Below are 27151 nucleotides of genomic sequence, written 5' to 3' on the forward strand. Positions count from 1 at the left end.
CAGGGAGCTATTATTCTACACATTTCACAAATGAGGTTAAAGACGGAAATTTTCCCAATTTAGCCTGGTTAGTAAGTGGCAAAACCACAACACCTATGCTATCCAGTACAGACTGACTGATGCTAACATATGCTACTCAAACAGGTGTGATTCTTAGCACTAAGACCATTATTAATTTCTCAAGATCCTCAGTTTCTATCAAATTATCATCAATAACTACAAAGTACAACCTCAGACTTAGTACTCTGGCCTTTATTCAGTGAGCTTAGATGAGTTCAGAAGAAAGGCATTTCTAGAATATTTGGGGGCCTTTTCAGCTAGAGAGACAGTGAGGAAGAAGGGGATAAAACTACACTCAATGATGCAGTCTGCGGTAAATTTACCTTCAAGCTCAGGCTAATGGAATTTTTTTTTTTTTCAATTTAACACTTTACTTTTGAAGATTTTTTTTCACCCAAGATTTCAGCGTGATTTAAGTGTAACAGTAATATTAGAGTCTTCATTTGTCCCTGTACCTAACCTGAAATCCCCAAGTGATACCACTCTTCATACCAAGCAGATTCAGATTCTTTTTCTCCTATAAAAAAATTGCCATTCCTATGCACCATTCCCTAAAAACCTAACAAGTGCTTTTCTAATTCTTGATAGATGAACTGGAACAAATAAATAAATAAATAAAAAATAACAATAGCTAAAATTGTTCCAACTTTGTATTGCATTAGCATTCCAAAGTGTGACCTCAGCATCTGAAACCAGTAGTTCTACAACTTGGACCCCTAGACCCCTAGATGTTCTTGGATTCAAAAGGTGGAGTCAACTGTCCTGTAAGATAGTCAATGTTGTGTTTAGCGTCCATGGTAATGTGAAATATACATAGGAACACATGTGGTCTAAAGGTCACCTCTTGATACCTGAGAGCCACCCAGAGATTTTAACGCTCCCACCGGTGTTTGTGTTTACTATTATGCTGGCACTGTGAAGAGTTACTACAGTTGCCATTGTCAAAGATCAACTACACAAGACGGTGTCATAGTCAGCTGCGTCAACAAAGGTCCCAGGGTAGTTCCAACAAAGAAAAGGGAGCATATGTGGGCAAAGCTATGCTTTTCTTCATGCTGATTTCAAAAGGAATATGCACCGGAGGAGCCAGCACTGTATTCAACCTGTAGTGGTCAAATGGCTTCAGCCAGATAGCATCATGCATCAAATCAAATTAACGTATTCATTTGACAATTGAAATCTGACTTTTATTTTAATTTGCACTTCAGTTATACATTGAATTTCATTTTATAAATGCAAACTCAACAGATGAAGAATTTATACCTAATTTTATGGTTTGTATGTATTTAAGGCAATACTGGAGGTTTGCAAGGCTTTTTTTTTTTTCCTTTTAAAAACAACTTAGGTTTGATTGATGCAAATTCAGCATCAAGTCATATATCATTTAAGAGCCTGGTGGTGGGTATTAAGGAGGGCATGTATTGCATGGAGCCCTGGGTGTGATGCATAAACAATGAATTTTGGAACACTGAAAAAAATAAAATTTAATTAAACTTAAAAAAAACCAAAAACCAACAACTTGCATTTAACTATTCACTGTTTAAAAAAAAAAAAGAAGAATATTTCCATGGCCTATGCCATGTTTAGCCTTTGAATGACAGATACTTTATATGAGGCTGACCACTATACTACATCTGTTTCGGGTCAATACTTATTTTTTTCTTTCAGGCTCTTTTAATGCCTTCATGTTCTCCCAATATTCATTCAGTGCCAAAAACATATCCCAAGTCTTACATAAAGCAAAGGGATACCTATGATTATATGAGAAGCAGGTTGGTGGATGGATCAAAAATATTGATCTGAGGTCAGATTCTGGCTCTGCCACTTTCTCACTGTGACCTTAGCACCTTGCTTAATCTCTCTGGGTCCAGTTTCATCATTTAGGAAATGTGGACAGTAGTAGTACCTGCTGGATAGCACTGTGGTCAAGATCCAGTGAGTTAATGTACATAAAGTGCTTAGAGTAGCGCTTCACATATAATAAGCACTGTGTATGCATTTGTTCCTGCAATAGTTATTAAGCCTGTCTAGTTGCCAGAAACACACCAGATAAAGAATCACAGAAAAGGTTTAATGAGTGTTTATTTGCCGAAAACAAACCAGAGCACTGATAACAAAGGCCTAGATTTTGAGTCTGCCTTCTTAACTTGCTATGTTTCTGGAAAATAATCTCTTTATATTTCAGTTTTCTCTTATGACTTACTGTGAGGATGAGATCAGATTTTTGGAAATCATGTAATTTTAGACTAGAAAGGATCACAAGCAAACCCAGTTATTTATAATTTAAGGAAAAGTAAATTAGATTAAAATTTAACAGGAATCAGTAAGAAAAAGTTCTAGCCCGTATACTAAACTGTCCATAGAACTAAAATTTACCCTTAGAAGTAATTAACCTTTTAAAATGTTAAACATTTAGATGGAAATATTAATAAAATGTTACATATTCTACAAAGTGATTAAACAATGAATACAGAACACAGCTTTCCTTAATTTCTCAGAGTTGGAATTATATACATCATTTCTTTTTCTGAGTCCAAACAACATACTCAGACATCATTAAAAAGCAGAAAGTTACATATTCCAGGATTTCTGTGTTTTTGCCATTCTTGGCTCATTTGGACCTACTTCATTTCACTTTAAAAAAAAAAAAGGTTAAGTGGCTAATAAAATACATAAAGTAAAACTATGGACTTTGGATGATAGGTATCAATGTACATTCATCAACATCAACATCATCTAACCAATGTACCATTCTGGTAGGACACACTGATAACTGGAAGCCTACGCATATGTGGGGACAGGAAGTATATGGAAGATTTCTGTATCTTGTTCTCAGTTTTGCCATGAACCTAAAAATGCCCTTTTAAGTTATTAAATTAGAAAAAAAAATTAAAAACAAGGAAGAAAATTGGGTGAGGGTAAAAAACATCACAGAAGGGGAAAAAAATACAGAAGATGTGCCAAGGTATGGTGGTAGTCAACTTGGATGGCGTAACATAGAGGCAGGCTCCATATTTAGCTCCAACATCTATAAGATACTAGCTCAACACAGAAAACAAAATCCAATTAAAAAAACAAAATCAGCAGCACATGGGGGGGCTCAGTCAGTGAAGCATCTGCCTTTGGCTCATGTCATGATCCCTGGGTCCAGAGATCAAACCCCAGGTTGGGCTCCCACCTCAGCGGGGAGTCTGCTTCTCCCTCTGCCTCTTACTCTGCTCAGGCTCGCTCTCTCTCAAAATAAACAAAATCTTCAAAAAATAAAACAAACAAAAAAACCAATTTCACTGAAAAGCACACTTAATCCTAGTACAGAAAAATAAGAAAATTTTTAAGTGCTTATAAAGTAGCCACATGGCATTCTATAATGTGCTAAACATACGTTGTAAATTTAGTTTTAGAGATGTGCAATTCAAAACATTAAGAGTTTATTATCTAATTTTTATATATTCATATTTAAACCCAACACTGGGAATTTGCAAGAATACTCCCATATCTTAATTTCCTTTCAAATGTGATCCACATATAACTCACATTTGCACAATGTCAAGTCATAAAAACCTAAGACAGTTCTAGAGCTCCATAATATGTACAACCCTTTATAACACACACAAGCTTTCTCTTAACATCAATAATCTCAAGTAAGATGACCGCAATACCTTCCCTATGTAGTAAATGAAATAAAAAGTTTCAAAGTACTTTCTCTTAGAACATTGCTCAATAAAGACTAATGTCTGATGCCCAATTAAAATTCATTAAAATACAGGTGAAAGCATGAACTCAATCATTGTGGAGGGTGCAAACCATATGTTTAAATATATAATAATCTAATGATAAATTTAAATTGAAGTAAAATTTGTATATTCAGAAGAATAAATAATCCTTCAAGAATTCTCCAGTAATACAAATTCCTTTGTGGGTTGTTTTTTTTTTTTAAGATTTTATTTATTTATTTATGAGACAGGGCAAGAGAGCAGAAGCAGGAGGAGCAGCAGGCAGAGGGAGAAGCAGGCTCCCCGCTGAGCAGGGAGTCCGATGCAGGACTCAATCCCAGGACCCTGGGATTGTAACCTGAGATGAAGGCAGACACTTAACCGACTGAGCCACCCAGGAGTCCCAGTAATACAAATTTTTATAGCTGATACATAGCATAGGATTTACTAAATTTAATTTTAACTATACGCTACCATATTTCAAAAGTCATTTTGACTGGAGTAATTTTATGTTCATAAAATATAAATTCATTCATTGCATTAGGCAAGGTCCAAAGAGGAAATAAAGTGTTTATTTAAAAAAGGAATGATCATTTTAAGAGTGTAAGCAGAGGAGCTAAGCACAGTGCAGTCACCCAGGGCCAGTGGCTGCTCACTGTTACCACCTCTAGGTCCCAAAGAACAAGCGAGGGAACCTGTAATGGAACCCAGTAAGAGAGAGTCATGCATAGGCTGTGGCCTAGAGCAGAGAAGGAAGCTTCATTTGAAGGACTAGTCAACTCAAGGTGACCTCTTAGGGTGGAAACCCAAGGCAATAAATACTCCCTTCTTACACTGTTTCCTCCTCTGTTGATCACCTTCAAACCACAGCGACACATTAGAACCTGCACCCACACAGATCAGCCTCCACAGGCAAGGGCAGGGAGGGAGGAGAGTGGACCTGGGCAGGCAAACAGAGAGACGGCGGCCGCTTCAAGCGGGGAGCTCTGCCAGCTACACTATTGATGCAGCTCTTGGCATCAGATGAGTTCCTCTCCTGAGGCGCTCACTTCAAAAAGCTCTTATTTGATAAGAAATGGGGGAGAGGAGTGAGCAAAATGAGAAATCAATTCTTTTTCAAAGAAATTTATTTTTTTATTCTTGGGAAACTTACTTTTTCAGCTGATGTCCCAATCCAAATCGCTCTTTTGTAGAAATCTGAAAGACATCAACAGTGGGCACTACAAAGGAAAAAATAATCAGTCAAAATGTTGAGCTGAAACTTAACCATCAGCCAGGGAAAAGACCAAAAAGGAATATATATAATACACTACATTATATACACATACATAAATATATTATACATTTACATATTATATAGTATATAAAACATATTTATACACACATACATATTTTTAAATAGCATATACCAGTCCTATACATTGCTATTTATGCTTTATTTTGAAGATCATTCTTGGTCATTAGATACCATACACTAACGTATAACATATGTGCATATAAGAATCACCAAAAAATATGTCAGTGTAAATAGCAATGTGTAGGAGAGCTTGTACATGATGCTATAAGTGGAAGAAAAGCATGTTTGTATAAACAACACATTCTTTTTTTTCTTTTTGCAATAAAACAATGGATGATGAGATATAGGAGACTTGCCTTTCACTAGGGGGCCTGTCGTTTATTTTTACCAGGTACATGTATTTCTGTAAGCTAATAACTATGATGTTTATGAACTAAATAATCTCTGAAAAAGTCACTCACCATTCATTCTTCATGGGTTTATTAAAGAATATCTAAGTGTCCACTGTGCCAATCATTATAGATAGAATGGCAAAAAACAAAACAAAACAAAAAAAACCCCACATACACAAATATCCCTGTCCCCATGAAGCCTTGGTCTAGTGGAGACAAATAAAAACTAGACAGATAGACTACCACATGGTGGTAAAAGTTCTGGGGAAAAATAAAGAAGGGAAAGGATCTTGGAGTAAAGGTTACATGGGAAAAATAGGTTCCAGCACTTGATAGCATGGCAGAAGAAAAAAGTGTCCTATCCAGGGGAAATCACAATGCCACTGCCCCTGAGGGAGAAATGTGCCTTAGTATTCTAGGAAGAGCAAAGAGACCAGCGGAGCCACAGGGCAGTGGACAAGGTATCACTTCAGAAGCGGAGATCTGAGAAGGACCACTGGTGTGGCAGCATAAGATCTCTGTAGAAGACAAGGGGAGAAGTAGGAAAATCATTCAGGAACTTATTAGAGTAATTGGCAAGAGATGCTGTGGTCTGGATCGGTGGAGATGGTGAACTGCCTTGTTAACAGGACATTCTCAGAACACACATGCCCCACACTGGAAATCAAACTGGCACCCTCAATTTCCTCACTGCCTGGGTTGGCTGTTACTCTGGGACACAAACACTCCACTCATCAAAGAAAACTGGTGCTAGAACCATCAATCAGTTCCTTTTCCAAAAGCATTCCAATCCTTAGGTACAGACTGAGGAACTGAGTGGACATCACTCAAATCCCTCCTGTCCCAAATCGAGGGCTACAGAAATACAAAAATGAATAAAAAATCCTAACATCTTGGAAACTCAACAGAATTTTTTTTTTAATAAAGATTTTATTTATTTGACAGAGAGAAATCACAGAGAGGCAGGCAGAGAGAGAGGAAGGGAAGCAGGCTCTCCGCTGAGCAGAGAGCCCGATGCGGGACTCGATCCCAGGACCCTGAGATCATGACCTGAGCCGAAGGCAGCGGCTTAACCCACTGAGCCACCCAGGTGCCCCCAGAATTTTTTTTTTAAGAGAAAGATGACAAAAGTGGAACTTTCCGTGGTCTCTTAGAAGATTTAAGAAGACACAATTTCTTCCCAGGTAGATGGAAAAAATAACTGGGGAGATGGAGGCAGAGAAACAAAAGGAACCTGGTTTTTTTAAAAATGCAGAAAAATCTGAAATGGACTAGAAGAACTGAAATTATCACTGGAAGAAACTGTATAAGATGCATAGAGAGAAAGAGAGAGAGAAGAGATATAATAGACACAAATATTTACCCAGAATATATAAATTATTCCTACAAATAAATGATGCAAAGACCAAAGCTTATTCAGACTAAGAATGACTAGAAAATAAACATCAATATTTTACCAAAAGGATAAATCTTCTAGGGAAATGTAAGTTAGAAACACTGACTCAACTAGTAGTATAAAATCTGGATGACCTAAATTTTAGAATATACCAAAAGAGCTAACAAAATGGTACTTCCAAAAATGTTCCAAGATTCAAGTGATAAAAATTTTATTATTATTAATTTAATGAAATTAATTATTACTATTAATTGACTTAAATGTATTCAGATGTTAATAATCAGTGAAACTGGACGCAGAGTGTATGGGGACACGGAGTACTACCTTGGCAATTTTTCCATAAATCTAAAAATGTTGTAGATTAATTTTTATAATTTTTTTTTGAGAGAGAGAGTGCGTGTGTGTGTGTGTGTGTGTGTGTGAGAGAGAGAGCAGGAAGAAGAGGCAGAGAGAGAATCTTAAGCAGACTCCACACTCAGCGCGGAGCCTGATGCGGGGCTCAATCTCACAACCCTGAGATCATGACCTCAGCAGAAATCAAGAGTCCAATGCTTAACCAACTACGCCACCAGGCACCCCAATTTTTATAAAAAATTTCCTCAAGTAATAGCTTTCTGATAACTAATGATCAGTTAGAAAATAAATTGGAATATAAAAGTCCCATTAAGCAAACAAGTACTCAGGAATAAATTCAGCTAAAATTACTGACCTCAAGCAGAAAAACAGAAAACAAAAAACATGAAATGGTACTGATACCTAAAACTAAAAACAACAAACGAGTCTTCCTTTAAAGGAACAGTGAATATAAAAATGTCTATTCTTCCTAAATTTATTTAAAAGTTACCTTAAGGGACACCTGGGTGGATCAGTGGGTTAAAGCCTCTGCCTTCAGCTTGGGTCATGATCCCAGGGTCCTGGGATCAAGCCCGCATCGGGCTCTCTGCTCAGCAGGGAGCCTGCTTCCCTCTCTCTCTCTCTCTCTCTCTGCCTGCCTCTCTGCCTACTTGTGGTCTGTCTGTGAATTAAATAAATAAAATCTTTAAAAAACAAAACAAACAAACAAAAAGTTACCTTAAAATAACCAAATAATTCCCCAAGAGGGTTCATTTTTTAGGGACAACAGACTGAGGAAGAACTTGACAGAATGCACTACAGAAACATTTTCATGTTTTAAAAAAGGTGAAAGTTACTCGATTTTTCCTAGTCTTTCATATAACGTAGGTTGGGAAGGCAGTAAGTGAGGGATGCTTAAGATACATGGAAATGATTCTAACACTGATCACATACATGTACAGGTACCAATGATGAGATGATTTGCACAGAAAAACATTTTTTTTTCAGTTATCTAATTATTTTTTTCAGCGAGAAAAACATTTTTAATAATGTTGGTTGTTTATCGCATTAAACCTAAAGCAGCCTTGCCCTTCAGATCAGAAACTAGGCTTATACAAGGGCAATTCTGAAAAAATACATAATAAGAACAATCATGTATTTTTATTTAAGTGTATTTCCTCATATACAAAGAAAATAGTGGATAAGGAGGTATATTTCTTTAATTCTTATCATTCCTGTTCACTTACAGATATTTTGTCAGATTAGCCCTGATCAAATATTACAGCTCAAATAAGTATTATTCAGACATTTCCAAAACCTAGCAATGAATTTTGTCAAAAACAGCTGTTAACTAGGTCAGTTTAAACCTTGGATTATTCATAAAACTTGATTGAGGCGAATTAAGACCAAAGTGTACCAACTGAAAATAAATACATAAAAGATAATATTAAGGGAAAAGAAGGAAAAAATAGCCCAATAAGTACACATAACAAAACACAAGCAACACCAAAGTAGATGTCTTACAAATGAACAAAATTAAAACACTTCGGACACAAGCTAGCAGGGGTCTCTAAAGTATTTTTACCTTTTTTGGGGGGAACTATTATGACCCCATAAACTTAGAGTTGGTCAAGTTTGTCTCATTCACAAAATCAGAGTCATTCTGAGGTTTGAAAAAAAGAAGAATCCTCATGTTTCCTTGGTTTATAAACTATTAGGTAGGCAAATCAACCAGCAGAAATGAAAACAGAAGGACTAAATTATGGATGAGTTGTAATACCAAAGAAGGCATACCAAATAAAAAAATCATCTAAATGTGAATTAGAATATAATTGTTAGAACATTAAAAAAAATTTACAAAACCATGCAAATATAGCAAATCTTTAAAGAGACATTGAGAAGGAAAATCTCTGCCTAAAATTCATTATATTTAAAAAGTGGGTAACAGTGGTAAGATTACATAAAAGCATGCCACATTCTCATCTCACACAGATGGAGTAGTGTGAGTAGAAATGAACTGACCCAGGGCACCTGGGTGGCTCAGGGGGTTAAGCCGCTGCCTTCAGCTCAGGTCATGATCTCGGGGTCCTGGGATCGAGTCCTGCATCGGGCTCTCTGGTCAGCAGGGAGCCAGCTTCCCTCTCTCTCTCTCTGCCTGCCCCTCTATCTACTTGTCATCTCTCTCTGTCAAATAAATAAATAAAATCTTAAAAAAAAAAAAAAGAAATGAACTGACCCAATTTTGTTCCTAACCCTGATAATTAAAAAAAAAAGCTCAAACATAAGAGCTGCTCTTTCTTTTAACCACAAACAGAATAAAACCAAAAGGTCTCACATCAAATCCCTAAAGAAAGAAAAATAATTAACCATACAGCACAGTATTTGGGAGAAGAGCAAAAACACATATACCTATAAGCTGGAATATTGTGCAGATATTAAAAATTATTCCATTTCAGAATATTTAATGACTTGAGAACAGTCTCATGACATAACAATAAGGTGCATAAACTATGCAGTTCAATGTCAACTTTATGAAAATGAGCCAAGCGTGCACAGAAAAGAGAAACACCAAACTATTTGCAGGTTTCTCACTATAGAGGGATTATGAGTAATTCTTTTTCTACTTTATTGCATTTCTATACATTTGAAATAATCACAATAAAAATATGTAACATCTAGTGTCTTTGCCTGGCATTAAATCATACGCTGTTTATATTAAGAGTTGATTATTTAAGTAGAAATCATTATACAAAAATAGAAAAGAGGTGACTCAACAGAAACTTTTTCAAAATAAGAGATTTTCCTATGTATTTTTTTCTTTTTTTTTTAAAAGATTTTATTTATTTACGTGAGAGAGAGAGAGCATGAAAGGAGAGAGGTCAGTGGGAGAAGCAGACTCCCCGCTGAGCAGGGGACCCCCCCCGCCTTGTGGGACTCGATTCCGGGACTCTAAGATCGTGACCTCAGCTGAAGGCAGTCGCTTAACCAACTGAGCCACCCAGGCGCCCTTTCTATGTATTTCATCAGCTTGGAAGGTCAAGGATTTTTCTCGTGTAAAAGCTAATAGTAGACATAAGTTTCTTAATATGCCTAAAAAAAAAGTGCCAACATCACAGTAAAGAAAGTGTGAAGATGGCCATGACTTCAAGAGGTGCTGTCTATATCCACATCCCTTGAGTCTGGGTGGGTTTTCCAACTGCTTTGAACAATACAATATAGTGGAAGATTCACTATGCCTTTTTCCAGGTGGCATCCACAGCCTGTCTCTTGCAACACTTGCTTTCAGACCCCAGTACCCATGCTACAAGAAACCCGAACCACATGAAGAGGCCATGTGTAAGAGCAACACTCAAGTTAAGGGGCCACAGCTAAACTCCAAGATGACACACACATCCACAGCTATCCCAAAGTCCTGCACCTTGAGCATCAGACCTAGCAGAGTCTTTAGTTGACAAAAGCTCCACCTACCATCTGACTCCACGCAAGAACTGCTCAGCTGAGCTCGAAGAACAGTTAGAGATGGTAAGTGGTGGTTTTAAGCCACTAAGTCTGGGGGTGGTTTGTTATTCAGCAGTATGTAATTGGAGCAAAATGAATAGATGTATGTGTGTGTGTGCACATGGGCCTGCAAGCATGTGTATCTGGTAGGGGAAAATAACGTAATTCAGTAAGTCTTGGCAAGATCTAATAATCATGTCCTTTGTTGTAAATAACTATCACTTGAGGTATAACAACATCATCTTCTAAGATAGTGGAAAACAAAAATATTACTAAGATTTCCATTTTCAAAAATAGAAGTATGTTGTATTTATAGTTAGGCTAAATTCATCAGTAATCAAAGGTGGGATAAGTAAACATTAAAACTGAATCCCAGAATCAGAAACATAAATAATTAAATCTAAGGGTAACCCAAAATACACCTTCTGAGCCCCTCCTATAAGCAAAGTTCTCTTTTAGGTTTTATTTGCTTGTTTCACAGCAACTTGTCAACTTCTGAAATCTATACAACTAAATGTTGTATGTTTCTGTTTCCATAAGTTATACTGGCAGAGGCGCCTGAGTGGCTCAGTCGGTTGAGTGTCTAGATGCCTTTGGCTCAGGTCATGATCCCAGAGTCCTGAGATCGAGCCCCACATTGGGCTCTCTGCTAGGTGGGAAGCCTGCTTCTCCCGCTCCTACTCTCCCTGCTTGTGTTCCCTCTCTTACTGTCTCTCTCTCTCTGTCAAATAAATAAAATCTTAAAAAAAAAAAAAGTTATACTGGCAATAAACCATCTTTGTTAGGATGCAAGTATATTTAAATACCGTTATCAAGATAGTTGCAATTATGCTCAGAATTACCAAATGAATATTCTGTTGAATGCACAATGCACAACTAATTCATATTCAAAATAATAAACACAGAAATAAAACTAACCTGGGCCATTTAAATACTGTGTAAGTGAACAGTGTAGTCGGACAATTATAGGTTCTGTTCGAATCACTTCCCAAGCCACAGCAATCTCCTCCTGTGCAAATATATTAAAAGATGAATTAATTTTATGGAGTTCTTGATTTATTTTTTTTCCAAAATGAAACTCTTTTTTTTTTTTTTAATTTACGTTGAAGAAATACAAAAATCAGTAAGTCTCACAAATTACCTCAAGACCTACTGATTTGGAGAAGAATGTCAAAGTATTCTTAATTTTTCCCTTCTACATAGGAAAATTAAAGTGAAAATTTAAGAAATAATGAAGTACTATAATAAGAGCCCATAAATTTCAGAATATATTAAAAGAACCAATGTAAATATATATATATCATGTGTTTCTTCAACCACTCATTATATTTCTTTATAATCACTTTAACAAAATCAGCATGTACTAATATGAGAAACGAATATTTAATTTTTTCCAACAATACAAATAAATGTTTTTGAATGTATCAATCATACTGTATAAATTGATACTTACATCCAGAAAGCTAACATCAATATGCAGATCAATATCTACATCATCAATGGCTCCGTATTCCCTGAAAGCAAAGATTAACACTTATTTTTCCATTTTCCTTAAAAGATGTGTGCTCGTTTAAGTCAAAATTCAATCTCTCTTTTCCCTGATCTCTACAGAGAGCTCAGAAGTAATGGGGACATGAATTAACTAATTTCATGTAGTTGGATTGTCATCTTCTGTGACTATTTTTACCGTCTAGACATCTATTTTTACGAACATGCTTTTGCGTACATAAATTCAAGAACTGTTTGCTTCGTAGTTTCAAACATCCCCAGTTCTCTGTGGCAAATTCAACCATCCTCTCAATAGGACCACTTGGTTTACAGTGTGCTCTCTGAAGAGGAAGAGCTGCTTCAAAGGGCAAAAAAGGAGTTTCTCATGGGGGAAGGGGTGAAAAAAGAATTCACCGTGACAATGATGTACCCATCATTTTCCCTCCCATGTTAAACATCACCAGCTCTGACCGGATCCATGGGCTTTGCCACTTAAATGTCATTGTGTTTTGAGAGGCAGCTCTAGAAGTCTGATATATCAAAATTAAAACAAGTAACAACAGTTATGTACCACAGGAAGACATTCTAGAAACCAACTTTTCTCCAGCCCTGGGAGTGCCATAAACCAGCATACATGAAAGAGCATAAAAGCAATAATTTTCCCATATTCTCTATATACACATATCTGTATTTTTTAATATTTTTATAAAAGTATGAAGTTACAAATGCTATATACAGTGAGGAATAAAATTATACAGATAACTGAAATGATACAAGGTAGCTGCCCATATTTATTAAGCACTCATGTGCCAGAAATTATTCTAAGAATTTTACATCCATGGGACCACGGTCCACCACAGGTACCACTACTACCTTTAATTTATATACACACTAACTGAGACCCAGAGTAACAAAGTAACTTACTCATTATCACTCTGTAGCAGAGCCAAGATTTAAAGACATACATCCTCTTTATTTATGCAGGTGATTAATCCGTTCAGTATTCAATCAACTAGCTCTTTGCGGGGTCCTCATAATAGTCTTATGATGAGGATACTATTGCTATCCTCGTTTGCAAACAAGGAAACTGAGGTTTAGAGAAATCAGATGCCAAAAACTCAATGTCAGTGGGGAAGTCAGGCATTGAACTCATGCTCAATTTCAAAACTATGTGTAGGACAGTATCTGGCACACAGTCCTCAATGACAATTTCTGTGCATTATGTATTCAAATAATGCTAACATAATACAAAACTGTGGCACTTGTCTAGGGTTCAGAGAGGACACCTTTAATGATTAAATGGTTTTATGTAATTTGCTGAATGAAGAAAGTGAAGGTTTTTTTTTTTTATTCTTAATGTCTATGACACACAAAAAGCAGCATATTAGAATGTAAGAACTCAGCTTCTGTGCTTTCTCCATCGTCCCCTTAAAAATATATCAAAACAGGGGTCCCTGTTCAGGTTGTCCCTCTTCCTCTGACCCACCCCTCTGCTTGTGTGCTCTCTTTCTCTCTTGAATAGATAAAAAAATCTTTAAAAAAATAAAAAATTAAAAAAAAAAATGTAAAGGGGGGCTTCTGTGGCTCAGTCACTTAAGCATCTGCCTCCAGCTCAGCTCATGATCCCAGGACCCTGGGATATGGCCCAGTTAGGCTTCCTGCTCAGCGGAGAGTCTGCTTTTCCCTCTCCCTCTACCCCTCCCCCTTGCTTATGCTCTCTCCCTCTCTTTCAAACAAATAGATAAAAATCTTTTTAAAAAATTAAAAAATTAATATATATCAAAACACTGACCACATTTTTACTATTTATGAAATTGTATTTTGTATTCTTTGATGGTAATGTTTTTAGATTACATAAAGAAAAGGGATAAAAACTATTCACATAGGAATGGATTTCTTAAAAACATTGCAAATATCTGTTGTGTTATTACAAAGGATAAGAACACTTATAACCTTGTGCAAATTTAGACATGATATGATATGCAAATTAGATTTAAAATACACCAATTTATTTATGAAATTATACAAATACTATGCCAAGAATAAGGACCAAGCAAATAAACCATCTCTTTTATGCCTCTGGTTCAGGGGTCAGTAAGCTTTTCCATAAAAGTCAAGAGAGTATTTTAGCCTTTTCAGGCCTTTTTTGGTCTCTGTCACATATTTCTCTGTTTTCATTTTTCTTTAAACCCCTTTTAAAAAGCAAACACTATCTGTATCTCACAGGCTTTTCAAAAATGGGCCTCATGACCCAGTGGTCATAATTTGCCGATCGGGAACATCAGCAAATTATTCGTAAATATAAAAGTCAAACATGTTTTGTGTAGGCAAATTTAAAGAAAGAACCACTAAATGTGGTGATGAAGACCAATTACAAATGATGTTCAGTAGACATTCCAGTGGGATGAAACTGTAACAAATATGTGTGAACTTCTGCCTAGAAGGATGTTTGTGAGTACAGAAATTGGGGACAGAAATGAATATTAAATAACAAGGGAACACTTAAATAATCTATAGCACACGATACATCAGAAAACTTTTTTTTACCCATTACTAAAGAAATGGATATAAAAATATGTACTATCCAGAGGGATACATTCCAAAATATACTATTTGGAGCAAGTAGATTACCAAAAATGTATGGAAACTGAAATGCTCTTCTTTAAATTAAATAGAAATAGAAAAACCAAAAAAGTTAAAAAAAAAAAAGAAGAAAGTATTTATTTATTAACTGTAGATTGTAGGTAAAATTTATTTTATAAAAAAAAATCCCACGGTCTTGGGATCAAACCCCACATGGGGCTCCCTGCTCAGTGGGGAGACTACTTCTCCCTCTCTTTCCTGCTCGTGCTCTATCTCTATCCCTCTCTTTCTCAAATAAATAAATAAAATTTTATAAAAAATTAATAGGTTTTCTAAAAACATATCTACTTTTTCTGACTACAAAGGTAATATAAGCTCATTTTATAAAATGTCAGAAAAACACACAAAAGCAACAGAGATAATTTGCTTATATCTCATTGCATGTATTTGCTTCTATCTCTTGCCATATTTTTATATATAAAAATGTGTCCTCCTCTTTCACTTCTTCTAAAACGAGTGTTTTTCTATATGAAATATTCTTCCAAATCATCAAATTAAATGGTTGTATTTGTATAAATACAATTCTACAATAAAACAATGATACAATTATGAGGCTGCTATTGATTTTTTTTAAACACTGTAAATATTGATAAAAAGGCCTCTGGATAAAAATTTATGTGCATCTGTCTTCTTACAGAATAATTTCTGTAAGAAATAATTAAATTCTGTAAGAATTACTGCACAAAATAAGTAATATAATTATATTTGGGAGTCTTGATATATGTCATTTAATTACAATTTTAAAAGGTTATAACCATTTCTAATCACACCAGCCAGGTTATCACAGTGACCACTCCTCACATTGTCATCATCACCAGGCGTTCGTTTGCTCTGGTCACTCACTGCCAGTTTCCCAAGGGAGAATAACTCAGGTTTGGATTTAGTTACAATAGCCAGAGTGTGATGCGATCAGAGGCAGAAAGAAGGGAATCAGAGACAAGAAAAATCGGTAAGAACATTACCCACAGCTGTTTTCTTCAGAGATGTCCAAACCACTTCAGCAGAATTTATCATAAAGTTATGATCAGAAAGTGACATGTATTCTTTTAAAAAGTTTAATATGTGAATTTTTAAGTATTCTTTATGTGATTTCTTCAACATTTTTGTGGTTAGTGTCTTCCCAATTTCTAACACCATCAATTTATTTCAACAACAACAGAAAGAAGGAAATTAAGGTTTATAAGTGCTCTTCCCTGCCACAGCAGAGCACAAAAACAGAACACAAACACAGAATTTTAAGGAGGCAGAGGCATTAAAGGTTTGCAATTAACTGGATTCTGCAGGTGTAGATCTGTAAATAGTTACACTTTTTGTTTTTATGCCACACTTCAAAGAATTCACAACAGCGCCACGTATATGCAAACCAATTTCCGTTGTGATGCCCTTTTTATATAATGCCCGTAATTTCACATTTCCCACTGTGAGATTACAAAGCGTGATTACAGTTTGTCCAGATGCAGCGACCCAGTCATCAGGATTGCTTCTATATCTGAATAACTTTCAGTTGCCCCGGATCTCATGAATAGCAAATGCAGAATCAAGTCAAAAGCCTGAAATATGAATGCAACTTGAATTGTGAAGCCAGATATCTGATTGTGTCCTGAATGCTGTATCGGGTTTATAATAACTCAAAATAATTTCATGCACTGCCTATATTTATTCACTGTGAAAAGATCACATCAACCTGAACCTGAACGCTTTTTCAAGATAAGGAGAACAACATAGAAATGATCTGATGTAGTTGTTACACCCTGGAACTGAGAAAAGATTGCTTCACAGATTTTTCTCCAGACAGGTGAGCTACTCTTTGAATCAATGCATCTTGAAATCTGGTCATTTGATTTTGGATATTTACACGTGACCTAGTTCATTTAAGAACATATGTATGAAATGTAGTTTTCTACGAACGTGTATTTTTGAGGGCACCATGTATTAGAATTCTTGGCAATTTTTTCTCCTAATTTTTAATGGAACTAATCAAGATAACATGCTCATTCGTGAGACACAACATCCTTGTTCACAATATAGTAAATGTTAGACCATCCCTGCTGGTCCTCCTTTCTCTATAAAACTACAGCTTATTCATTATACTGTTGTGATGTTTTATAACACCACATGATCAAAATTAGCAGTGATTGTGCTGGTTATAAAAATATTATTAGATATCTAGCCTTCCCTTATTAACTGTCAAGGAAATTATACATATACACACATACATGAAATTCTACCACAGGTTCTTGGGAAATAAAATTATTGCTATTTAGTTATTTCTCGCATTCAGTGACTGGTCAGTTACATTTTGAGAAGAAATAGATTTTGTGAGGAAACACACACCTTCTATGACATCTGAAACTCCACAGCCTTCCCTGTCTGTCTCTGCATGCCTACTCAATGTGTGTTTTTTGCTCAGTGTGGGAGAGATGTTTGTGAATGGGCCAAGAAATATGCAAACTCAGTAGTCAGAAATAAACCTTGGTAGATTAAAGCATTTGCAAGACTGTATCCAAAGTGCTCTGAAGTTTCTCTAAAAGGCAACAGGACTGAGAAGAATTTAAAAACCAGATCCGGATAAAAAAGGAAGCCGAGATAAAAATTACACTGTATAAGAGATACAGGGAATTGCTACAATTCCCCCTCTACTGACAAATCCTTGGTTTGGCTTCAAGAAAGTACAGGCGTTGGGAATAGAGGTGACTCTCTGGGATCTGACATTCTGAAGCTTTCGCCTATAGGTTATGAGCCAGTATTTTCAGAAAATACTCTCCCCCTCTTTCTTTCTCCTAGGTGCTTCCTGTTACCACTTTGCCCAGGTTTTCAGTCAGACCATTTTTCTGGAGGCTCCAGAAGCAGGAGTGGGAGAATCCATAGCTGGAAAGAACACTACAAATATGCAACAGCAGATCTTTTAAGAAAGGACGTACTTCAATGTAGGTTAAGTTATGTTGTAATAACAAGCTTCTTCAACTCTCAGTGGTTGAACACACAAAAAAGATTTATATCTCCATGATGCTGGACGTTTACTATGGACTTAACAATTGTCCATCTACAAAAGGTGATCAAAAATGCAGAAGATGGGGTGCCCTGCATGGCTCAGTTGGTTAAGAATCTGCCTTTGACTCAGGTCATGAACCCAGAGTCTGGGAATCAAGCCCCCATGCTAAGCAGGGAGTCTGTTTCTCCACTCCCTCTGTCCCGCCTCCCCCTCACGTGGGCATTCTCTCTCTCACTCTCTCTCTTAAATAAATAAAATCTTTTTAACAAGTACAAAAGAGTTACAATCTTGCAATCTTCCAACCTTCATTAAGCCTTAGTCACCATAAAAAGGCTAGAATATTATTCAATAGCTTTGACTTTTAAAACAGAAGGTATTATGATCATAAAGCAAAGGTTATTTCATATGGGCTAGACGTTTGAAATATCACAAGCAAACTGTCAGAATCATTTCATTCCTGACCATGTGAGAATTTTATGATTTGTAATTCCCCACACCTTTCTAAAAATATTAACCTCAAATTGTTTTCAGATGGCACTGATCAATTTTTTTAAGTAATGACTAGAGGAGAAAATTTATCGTGAAACACATAAAACACCTTCACTTTGCTGCATGATTCAAGATGAGACATGTTCATTCAGACTGATAAACCGATAGTTTATCTTGTTTCTCCAGATACCTAACTCACTTCAATACAAAAGCATATGAACTGGAATTCTCATCAATGTTTATAAGTATGGCTCAGCACAGCCAGGATTCTGCTTTTGAATGATATGGCCACATAGAGCTGAAATTACCTCCTTCAGTAATGAATTGGTCATAAGTCCCCATTTCTATCTCCTCCTTCAAACTACTTTAAGAGGTTCTGTATCAAGTGAGGAAATGCCAGTTATTTTCATCTCTTACAGAGAACTTAGATGTGGTTAGCTGCCCTTCTCATTAGACATCACATTAAAAAAAAAGATACCAAATAGCCTACTATGCATATTGAGGTACTTTTGTTCTTCAAACTCCATTAAGTTCTTATAAACCTCAATTAAGTAAAAGAACAGCTAATTACAACAGTCTGTTTTCAACAGGCTTAGAACTTTGTAAGGAAGAAGATTCCAAGACCTTCTCCCTAACTACTTCTCTTGCCATGTGCCCAAGCTTCAGTATTTGATACTAGACAGTAAATTCATTCATATTTATTTCAAGTAAATCAGACTAGTCTTACTGTGATTCATACTTCACATCATGAGGCCTCTGGGAGATTCTTTAATCTGGAAATATCCTCTGTAGCTATAGAAGGTCTAGAGCAGGCAAGAACATGGCTTATATTCATAAAGATTTAAATTGAATCAAAACTTTTAAGTGAAATAGAAAAGGAGAAAAAAAAATCAAAGCCATTTGTGACTTTCAACATTTCATTTGAATAAGCTTACAAATATTTATCTAATTTTAAGAGTAGATAAATTACCAATTATTTTATTAATAACGGAAAACACTAATAGAGATGATCACTGATACTTAAATTCTTGCTGAAGAAACAAAAAATTGCATATATATATATATCTGGCAATGTAATTACAGCTTAACATGGAAATATATGTTTAAGAAAAATCCTTATGAATTCTTATAAAAGCAATCAACATGTGCTAAGGCAATCCCCAAAACAATAAATAAAAAGAAATTGAACTAACTGTATTGTATGATTAGCTCTATCCCAGTCTTTTTTTTTTTAAGCGGGGGAGGGGATTAAATTACTGTGATTAAAGTTTCAAGTGGTCAGACAAATTTTGTCTCAAGTTAAAAAATAAATCATTGTTTTGGACCACTTATGGATAAGTCCCTACTGCCTTCTTCATTTATTCATTCTAACACACTTATTGAATATCCATATCCTCTATCCAGGAGCCACAGTAGAGATCAACTGAGAAATAATAGCAGCTAATCTGCTAAAACCTTGAAAATTGCAAAAATTTGCTTTTCCAAGTATAATCCCAATCCCTCTCAGTCCACGGCAGCCTACCAGAGCACCATGAGTGGGACAGACAAGATCTGTGTCTCTAGCCCCAAATTACTGAGGTAGCAGGTGGTGGTGAGTTTGTTTCTGAAGTTAAAATGAAACCCTTGGAGATGAACCATGAGAGACTATGGACTCTGAAAAACAACCAGAGGGTTTTGAAGGGGCGGGGGGGGTGGGAGGTTGAGGAACCAGGTGATGGGTAATAGGGAGGGCACATACTGCATGGAGCACTGGGTGTGGTGCAAAAACAATGAACACTGTTATGCTGTAAATAAACAAATAAACAAATTAAAAAAAATAAATTAAAAAAAAATGAAACCCTTGACAGTGATCAATTATAGCTATATTGTACTTTCCAACTTTAAATATTTGTTGGCTCTCTGAAAAGCTCTGAAAATCTAGATTGGTTGGCTCTTTGAAAAATGTCCACAGAAGAGAAAGTAACCAGATAATGTGAACATCTTTCACGGATGCCACTACAAACGATCCAGAATGCATCAGCCCATATTTCATATTCTCCCTGTGCTGTATTAAGTATCTAGATATAAGGATAATAAAAAACCAAAACAGAACAAAATAAAGCAAAACGACAAAAAAGCACATGGTCCCTGCATTCACAGAATTTAGGGTCTAGATGGGGAGAAGTAAACCAATAATGACAAGACAGGAGAAGTTGGGAAGCGTAACAAATGAGGTGAAAGCCAAATGCTATGGGAGTCTGAGGGTAGAACGACCATCTGCACTGGAAATTCAAAGAAGGCACAGGAGAAGCTGGCCTTTGGACTCCGGCTTGAATAAAGACAGCAACGGGGTTATGAGTGAAGCCCTCACTGGTGAGCAAACAGCTTGTGCAACGTCCAAAGTGAAGAGGGAATAGAGCGCGTCTGGAGAAAGGGGATAGTTGTGGTTTGGGTGGATGAGGCAGGAACTGATGTCAAGCTGGGGTTGGAGTCTGGAATTCCAAGTCAACGTGGAGGTTACCCTTTAGGCAAAGAAAAAGAATCTGAAATAATCAGATTGGACTCATAGAGGGAGACGACGACAGTGACAGGAAAGAATATCTTTTCTAAATTAAGGAGAGAAAATGGTAGGTAAGGATACTGGGGTTTTCTGAATAATTAAAAATTATACACAATGGTCTTTAAATTTATCACCAAATTATATATGAAGTGACTGCAAAATAAAATACAGTATCAATCAAACAAACACTGCAAATTTATGTCCTTTTTTCTCTTTCTTTGGGGGGACAGATCATATCCCAATGTGATCTGGACACCACTGGTTATGCATTATTTACTTTTATTGTTCACACAATATGTCCATGATTTATGACTGACTGCATGGGCCCAGCTGGCCAAGTCTATTAATGAACCGATTACGACACTACTTAAGACTGATATTTTATCAAACTAACTCTCCAAAAAACTAATTTCTTTCATGCATCAATGTACTCTTAAACCACATGTACCAAAAACAAAACAAAAAAAATTGATACAGCCAGAGATACACCATTTTGCCTAAGGGAAAACACAGCAGAATGTCTCAAAAAATTTCAAATATAACTAAGCCCAAGAATATTTCCACTTAAATTACTCAACAGAGGGGCGCCTGGGTGGCTCAATGGGTTAAAGCCTCTGCCTTCGGCTCAGGTCATGATCCCAGGGTCCTGGGATGGAGTCCCGCATCGGGCTCTCTGCTTGGCAGGGAGCCTGCTTCCTCCTCTCTCTCTCTGCCTGCCTCTCTGCCTACTTGTGATCTCTGTCTGTCAAATAAATAAATAAAATCTTTAAAAAAAAATAAAATAAAATAAATTACTCAACACCCAATGACTTACCAAATCATTTTAATTTTTATTTGAGAGAGATATTGATTTACCTGAGAGAAACTGCGTGCGGCCCGTATATCTCTCTCACTGCCGACAAATCAGCCTCAAGCTGGGGGTGCTTGTGCAGTTCCCCATCATAGTTCACCTGGCGAAAAGGGATGGTTCAGAAATGACTTAGGGGTGAAGAGAATCAAAAGAATCAAATACAAACTGTCTCTTGAGCAGGTCCTCCTGCATGTTCTCCCATGGATATTGTCTCTGTCATCTTCATTGAAGAATACAGAAAATACAGCAGTATATTCACTAAAGATCGTAGGTTCGCTTATGTCCTAGGTCTTGTATAATTTATGTTCAAAAAGTAAAATTAGAGGGGCGCCTGGGCAGCTACAGTCGGTTAGCCATCTGCCTTCGGCTCAGGTCATGATCCCAGACCCGGGGATCGAGTCCTGCCTAGGGCTTCCTGCTCAGCAGGAAGCCAGCTTCTCCCACCCCTTCTGCTGCTTCCCCTGCTTATGCTTTCTCACTCTCTGTGTCAAATAAATAAATAAAATCTTAAAAAAAAAATTAGACTACTTTGATGTGAGAAAAAGGCAAATGTTAAAGAGACTAAAGTAAGGGGCTGGCAGATAACCTGAAAACTTCTAGACTGAGTATCTGTCCTGGGGAAAAAAAAAACCAAACAAACAAAAAACATTTACTTCCCCTCTGCAAATATTAGCTGTGTAAACAAAAATCAAAACTAGAAGAACTTTTTTGCATGATTAAAGTTTAAAGTGCAACACCGGTTAGAGAATTGTTAGGAAAAGTGTACCACGGCTAGAAAGGCACTCTTGGAGAGAAGCAGCCTACTTTTACTTTTATGTCCATATCTTTACTATCTTGCTTATGCTTGATTAATTACTGATTTTTGACTCCGAAAAAGTAAATTGATTTACATTCTTTTACACAATTACAATCTTGGTTTTAAAGTACTACTTTAGGGTCTCCTGTGTCACTGAGTCAGTTAAGCATCCAATTGTTGATTTCGGCTTGGGTCATGAGATCAAGCCCTGTGTGAGGCTCCATGCTGTGTGTAGAGTCTGCTTAAGATTCTCTCTCTCTCTGCTCCCCGGACCTTGTGTGCAAGCGTATGCACACGTTCTCTAACTACGGACAACCAAAAAAGTACCACTTTAATCTACTACCTTCCCATTACACAAGTTACAAAACATGCTTGATTAAGAAGTTGACAGAACCAAAACAAGATGCCTTATACAGCCATAACCTAAAATCAACAGCACGGTTTGAAATTTCAACACTATCCTGGAAAAATAGTGAATTCTTTTATAAATATGCATATGTGGCTATGCCATTTTCATATACATAAATTATGATTATTTCTTCATCACCATTTTCCAACAAACACTTTACATCAGTGAAAGAGGAAAAGAAAATGAATATAAATATTGAGGATGCTCAGTAATTAGGGACCACCAATTTTTATAAAGGTTAATCGTGTTCTACTTAAAACTAACCATCCATGCTTTCTTGAGAAGCGTCATCATTTCAAAACACTGATAGAGCCCAACATGCTTAAGAAATGTAAAAGTCAAAAACATAATACAATGCCATCTGCAAAATCTCTGCAACTAAGTAAGATAAATTCAGTGTAAGTGAGCGATGACAGTCAAAGAATCGCCAAAGTAACCTTGATTTCTGAATATACGTACAAATAAGAAAGAGAAATGATGCAAATTTCCACGTCAGTTACAGAATAAACACGGAGGTCTCTCAGATCACAAACATGGGAATCCTCTAGGGCAGTGATGGCTACTGATGACTCTGAGAGCGGAGAGCTGGGAGGTCTGATGTACTCACCTGTCCTCCATAATAAAATTCTTCAGAATCATTATCACCTTCAGAATCTTCTTCCACTGTACTATTTTGTCTTGACTCCTTAAAATAAGAGAAGAAGAAAGTTTCAGTGGTCAAACCAATTTGCCTTCTTTTGAAAAAGAAAGTCGCAAATGGCCATAACAGAGAAGTCTTGTGCATATCACCTGGATTTTATAAAAAACATTCTTGGTACAGTACAAACCCAAAACAAAAGGCAGTATGAGAGACAGTTTTGTCAGTGCATTAAGCTCTAGGTACGTCTTTTTTTTAAAAGTTCTATTTCATCGATTTTGTGTTGTACAATTTACCATTTGATATGTATATAAAAAACCATGTATAATCAACTACAATTTTGGCTTTTTTCTGCTAGAACTTCTGACAAGTTCATACGGATTCAACTTTTTTATTAAAAAGTTCCACAGCACTATTTATCCTTGACTGTCCTCATTTCCACTGCCAACTCTACACAATGGTATGAAATAAAAGGCACCCTAACTCCAATAATGAAAAAATCAAATTATGAAAATAAATATGAATTACATTATGAAGAGAATTTCCGCATATAGAAGTTATTTGCTTTAGATTTCAGATGTCAAAAGGATATTTAATTAAATATGCTTGAACTTGAAGTTTGAGTTTCTAATTAACTGAACCACAGCTGCGATGTGTCTAAAGTGCAAACAATGAAAACTCATCTAAAGCAACTAATGATGATATTCCTATCCCTGGCTCTGTTAGAATAATTAGGAGAAAGGCAAATTCCATTAGACACAGGAATCTATTAATTCAACGTTTTGGAATCATTCCCAATTTTCTAGAACAAATTTCCACTTCTTAAGGAAAAAGAAAAACCTACAGAAAGGGAATGTGGGTTTTGGGTTTTAGCAGAAGTACTGCCAAATCTGTGGTTCTCATTGAGGATAAAGAAGAATAGAGGGAGTGAAATAACACTGAGGGAAAGGGACGGTTGTACTGGGTGCAGAGTGTTAAGAGCAAAGAATTGTTGGTCCTGTTACACTCATTTTGTTTGCTTAATGTACCAGTATTTATCGACTGACTCAAGCAAACATTTTAAAGGTAAGGAAAGGGGTATGAGTTTGTTGTTGTTTTAACACTGGTCCATAATAATGACTCTACATACCCATGTTCTTTGCTACCTTAGCTAAAGAGATCGCCCTTTATGAATGGAATTGTAAGGGTGCCATCGAAACAATGGATAGCCACATAAGTTGTTAGAACTCTAAGTTACATAAGTGCTCCTAGGTCACTTAGGACGTATTTGACGAACATACGAAGAATAAGTAAAGTTTCATATGTAGTTGATCTAGATTTAAGCCAGACATTCTATTATTTTAAAGGGAGCATCCTTCTCTGAGTTAATTCTAGGTCACTACCCTCCCCACACATTAAGTCTCTCAGCCACGAGCTTGTGTTTCATCCGCTAGATGAGATCTTAACCTCAAAAACAGTGATGATGTTAAATATTAACTATAAATACAAGGTAAATTTAAAATATGCCTACTTTTTAAAATAAATATAAAACATGAAATGCAATATCCATACCTCTCCATTCTCCTTCTGTAATTTGGATTTTATGGATAAGCAACAGTTAGTGTCATTTGTCTTCCTTAATTCTGAAAGTTATAAAACATCATTTCAGTTTTCAGTATACTATTTACCAAAAATTCGTAAGTTTTAATATAAAAACACCCCTCAGATGATTCTCTCTTCACAAGAAAATTAAGGAATATTTTGAAATTATATTATGTCAGGAAGTTACATGACATATATGCTATTCTCATTTTTCATAAAATATGAAATATGGTCATAAAAATATGGTCAAACCAAAGTGCCACTACATACACTAATTCAGCTCTCATTATATATTTTGTGGGATCTACATTGTCCTGAGCAAGATTTTTAAATATTCAGTTTGCCTCTTCTGTTTACATGGACTAAAAGAAACAAAAAAAAAAAAATAAAGCTACCTATATTCAAGAAAAAAATTTTTTTTAAATTTTAAAATTTTAAAAAATAGTGTATTCCTATTACCTGTTGCTATTCGATGAAAAATTATTGGAATTGGCTCTGTGGTAACTAATACATCTTCATCATTTTCTGAACTTGATACGTACGTATTATCTGCAAAGAAATGTGGACAATTAGTGGTATAGTAACTTGAAAAAAGACACCCTTTATTTAAAAAAATGAGGTTAGATCCACATCACTTTTACCACTCGTGAAGCATATACTACTGCTCTGATTAATATCAGAAAAAAAAAGTGTATTTCAGATATATATGTGTGATTTAATTTTAAATGGCCTCTCTAAAGATGCTTGCATCTCCTAGAGAAATAGAGACTTTGGATAGAGAATATAACCCAAGTGTATCTCTCATATTCCATGGGGCAACAGATCATTGGGGATGCTCGAGGTTGCCCTAACTCACTGAACAAGGTCCTTCCCAGTATCAGTAGCTGCTATAGGAAGCAGGTTAGTGTTTGGAAGAAGAGAGCTAAACAAGCACATTTGGTGCAACAAATTCAATATCATATCACTAAAGAATTTGAACTGAAGTTTGTGTTGAAAACCGTACCTCCATATTACTCTAATGCACATTTTTAAATTGGTATAAAGTCTCACAACTCTTCCTCCATGAATTAATTTTCATTAAGTAATATTATACAAGTTGCATTCATAGGACATTAAATTATTCCACAGCTTACTTAATTTTTTTAATTCATTATTTATTTTATACATTTAGGATTTTTCCCTAATAAATACCGACTTTTACACATATGGTAATATAATATAACACACAGCCACTTATTCTAGCTGGTTCCTTGAGAGGTACAGGGCATCTGGGAGAGAGCTGTTTTAACAAACACCAAGTCATTAATAGCGGTCCTCTAATACTCTTATCAGTGTTGTATAAATCACACAGAATATAAAAATAAAAAGCATAAAGTATGCCCAACAAACAAGAGAAACCTGTATCAGTTTCTGCAAAAGGAAATGAGCATTCTGACAACTGAGTACACGACAAAAGATCTTGAGGCAAGTTTTCATAATATTGTGTCAGCACAGTCAGAACATCATCTTTAGTTGATAGATATCAAAGTCATTACTTTATTTCCAAAGAAACATCTGCACTGTTTTTAGACCTAGGGTAGTGAGTCAGTGAGAGCCATATGTAGTCACAGCGAAGCCACAAAAGATGTTCAACAGACACAAGGCTTTCATAGTTATTCTGGAAGATCAGAGGACATGAGTGTGGATTAGATTTGAAACACAACAGGTTTGCCCCATTACTTTGTCTTAATTGCAAATTTTGCCTTGTTTTCTTTTCAAATGGCATCAAGGTGGGTGTGAGATTTTTGTGTTGCTCAAGCGGGACCACAGATTAAGAAACATATTTAAGATAATCTTATTTTAATTAAACTTAATTAATTAATTTTAATTTATTTATTTTAATTATTTTACTTATTTTAATTTAATTCAACTTAATTAAACGTATTTTAATTATTGTATTGATTGAGACTTCCCCGTTTATCTGGAGTCTCTTCTTTCAGTAACCTCATACTCTGAGGTAGGGATCAAAACCCCTCTATTAAAACCAGTATTTAAATTT

The 27151-nt window shown here is 35.9% G+C and overlaps 1 protein-coding gene across 2 annotated transcripts in view; it reads right to left on the bottom strand.

Moving 5' to 3' along the window:
* Positions 1-27151, bottom strand: part of PARP8 (poly(ADP-ribose) polymerase family member 8) — a 179291-nt gene that overhangs the window by 50682 nt on the left and 101458 nt on the right. For both annotated transcript variants that reach the window (XM_045999564.1, XM_045999563.1), the window contains exons 5-11: positions 25573-25662; positions 25084-25154; positions 23503-23580; positions 21696-21790; positions 12143-12203; positions 11608-11698; positions 4927-4993 (exon numbers count right to left, since the gene is read on the bottom strand). In XM_045999564.1, the coding sequence (XP_045855520.1) occupies positions 4927-4993; positions 11608-11698; positions 12143-12203; positions 21696-21790; positions 23503-23580; positions 25084-25154; positions 25573-25662 (553 nt within the window). The remainder of the gene's footprint in view (positions 1-4926; positions 4994-11607; positions 11699-12142; positions 12204-21695; positions 21791-23502; positions 23581-25083; positions 25155-25572; positions 25663-27151) is intronic.

The sequence above is a fragment of the Meles meles genome, chromosome 3, assembly GCF_922984935.1.
Source record: "Meles meles chromosome 3, mMelMel3.1 paternal haplotype, whole genome shotgun sequence".
Classification (NCBI taxonomy): Eukaryota; Metazoa; Chordata; class Mammalia; order Carnivora; family Mustelidae; genus Meles; species Meles meles.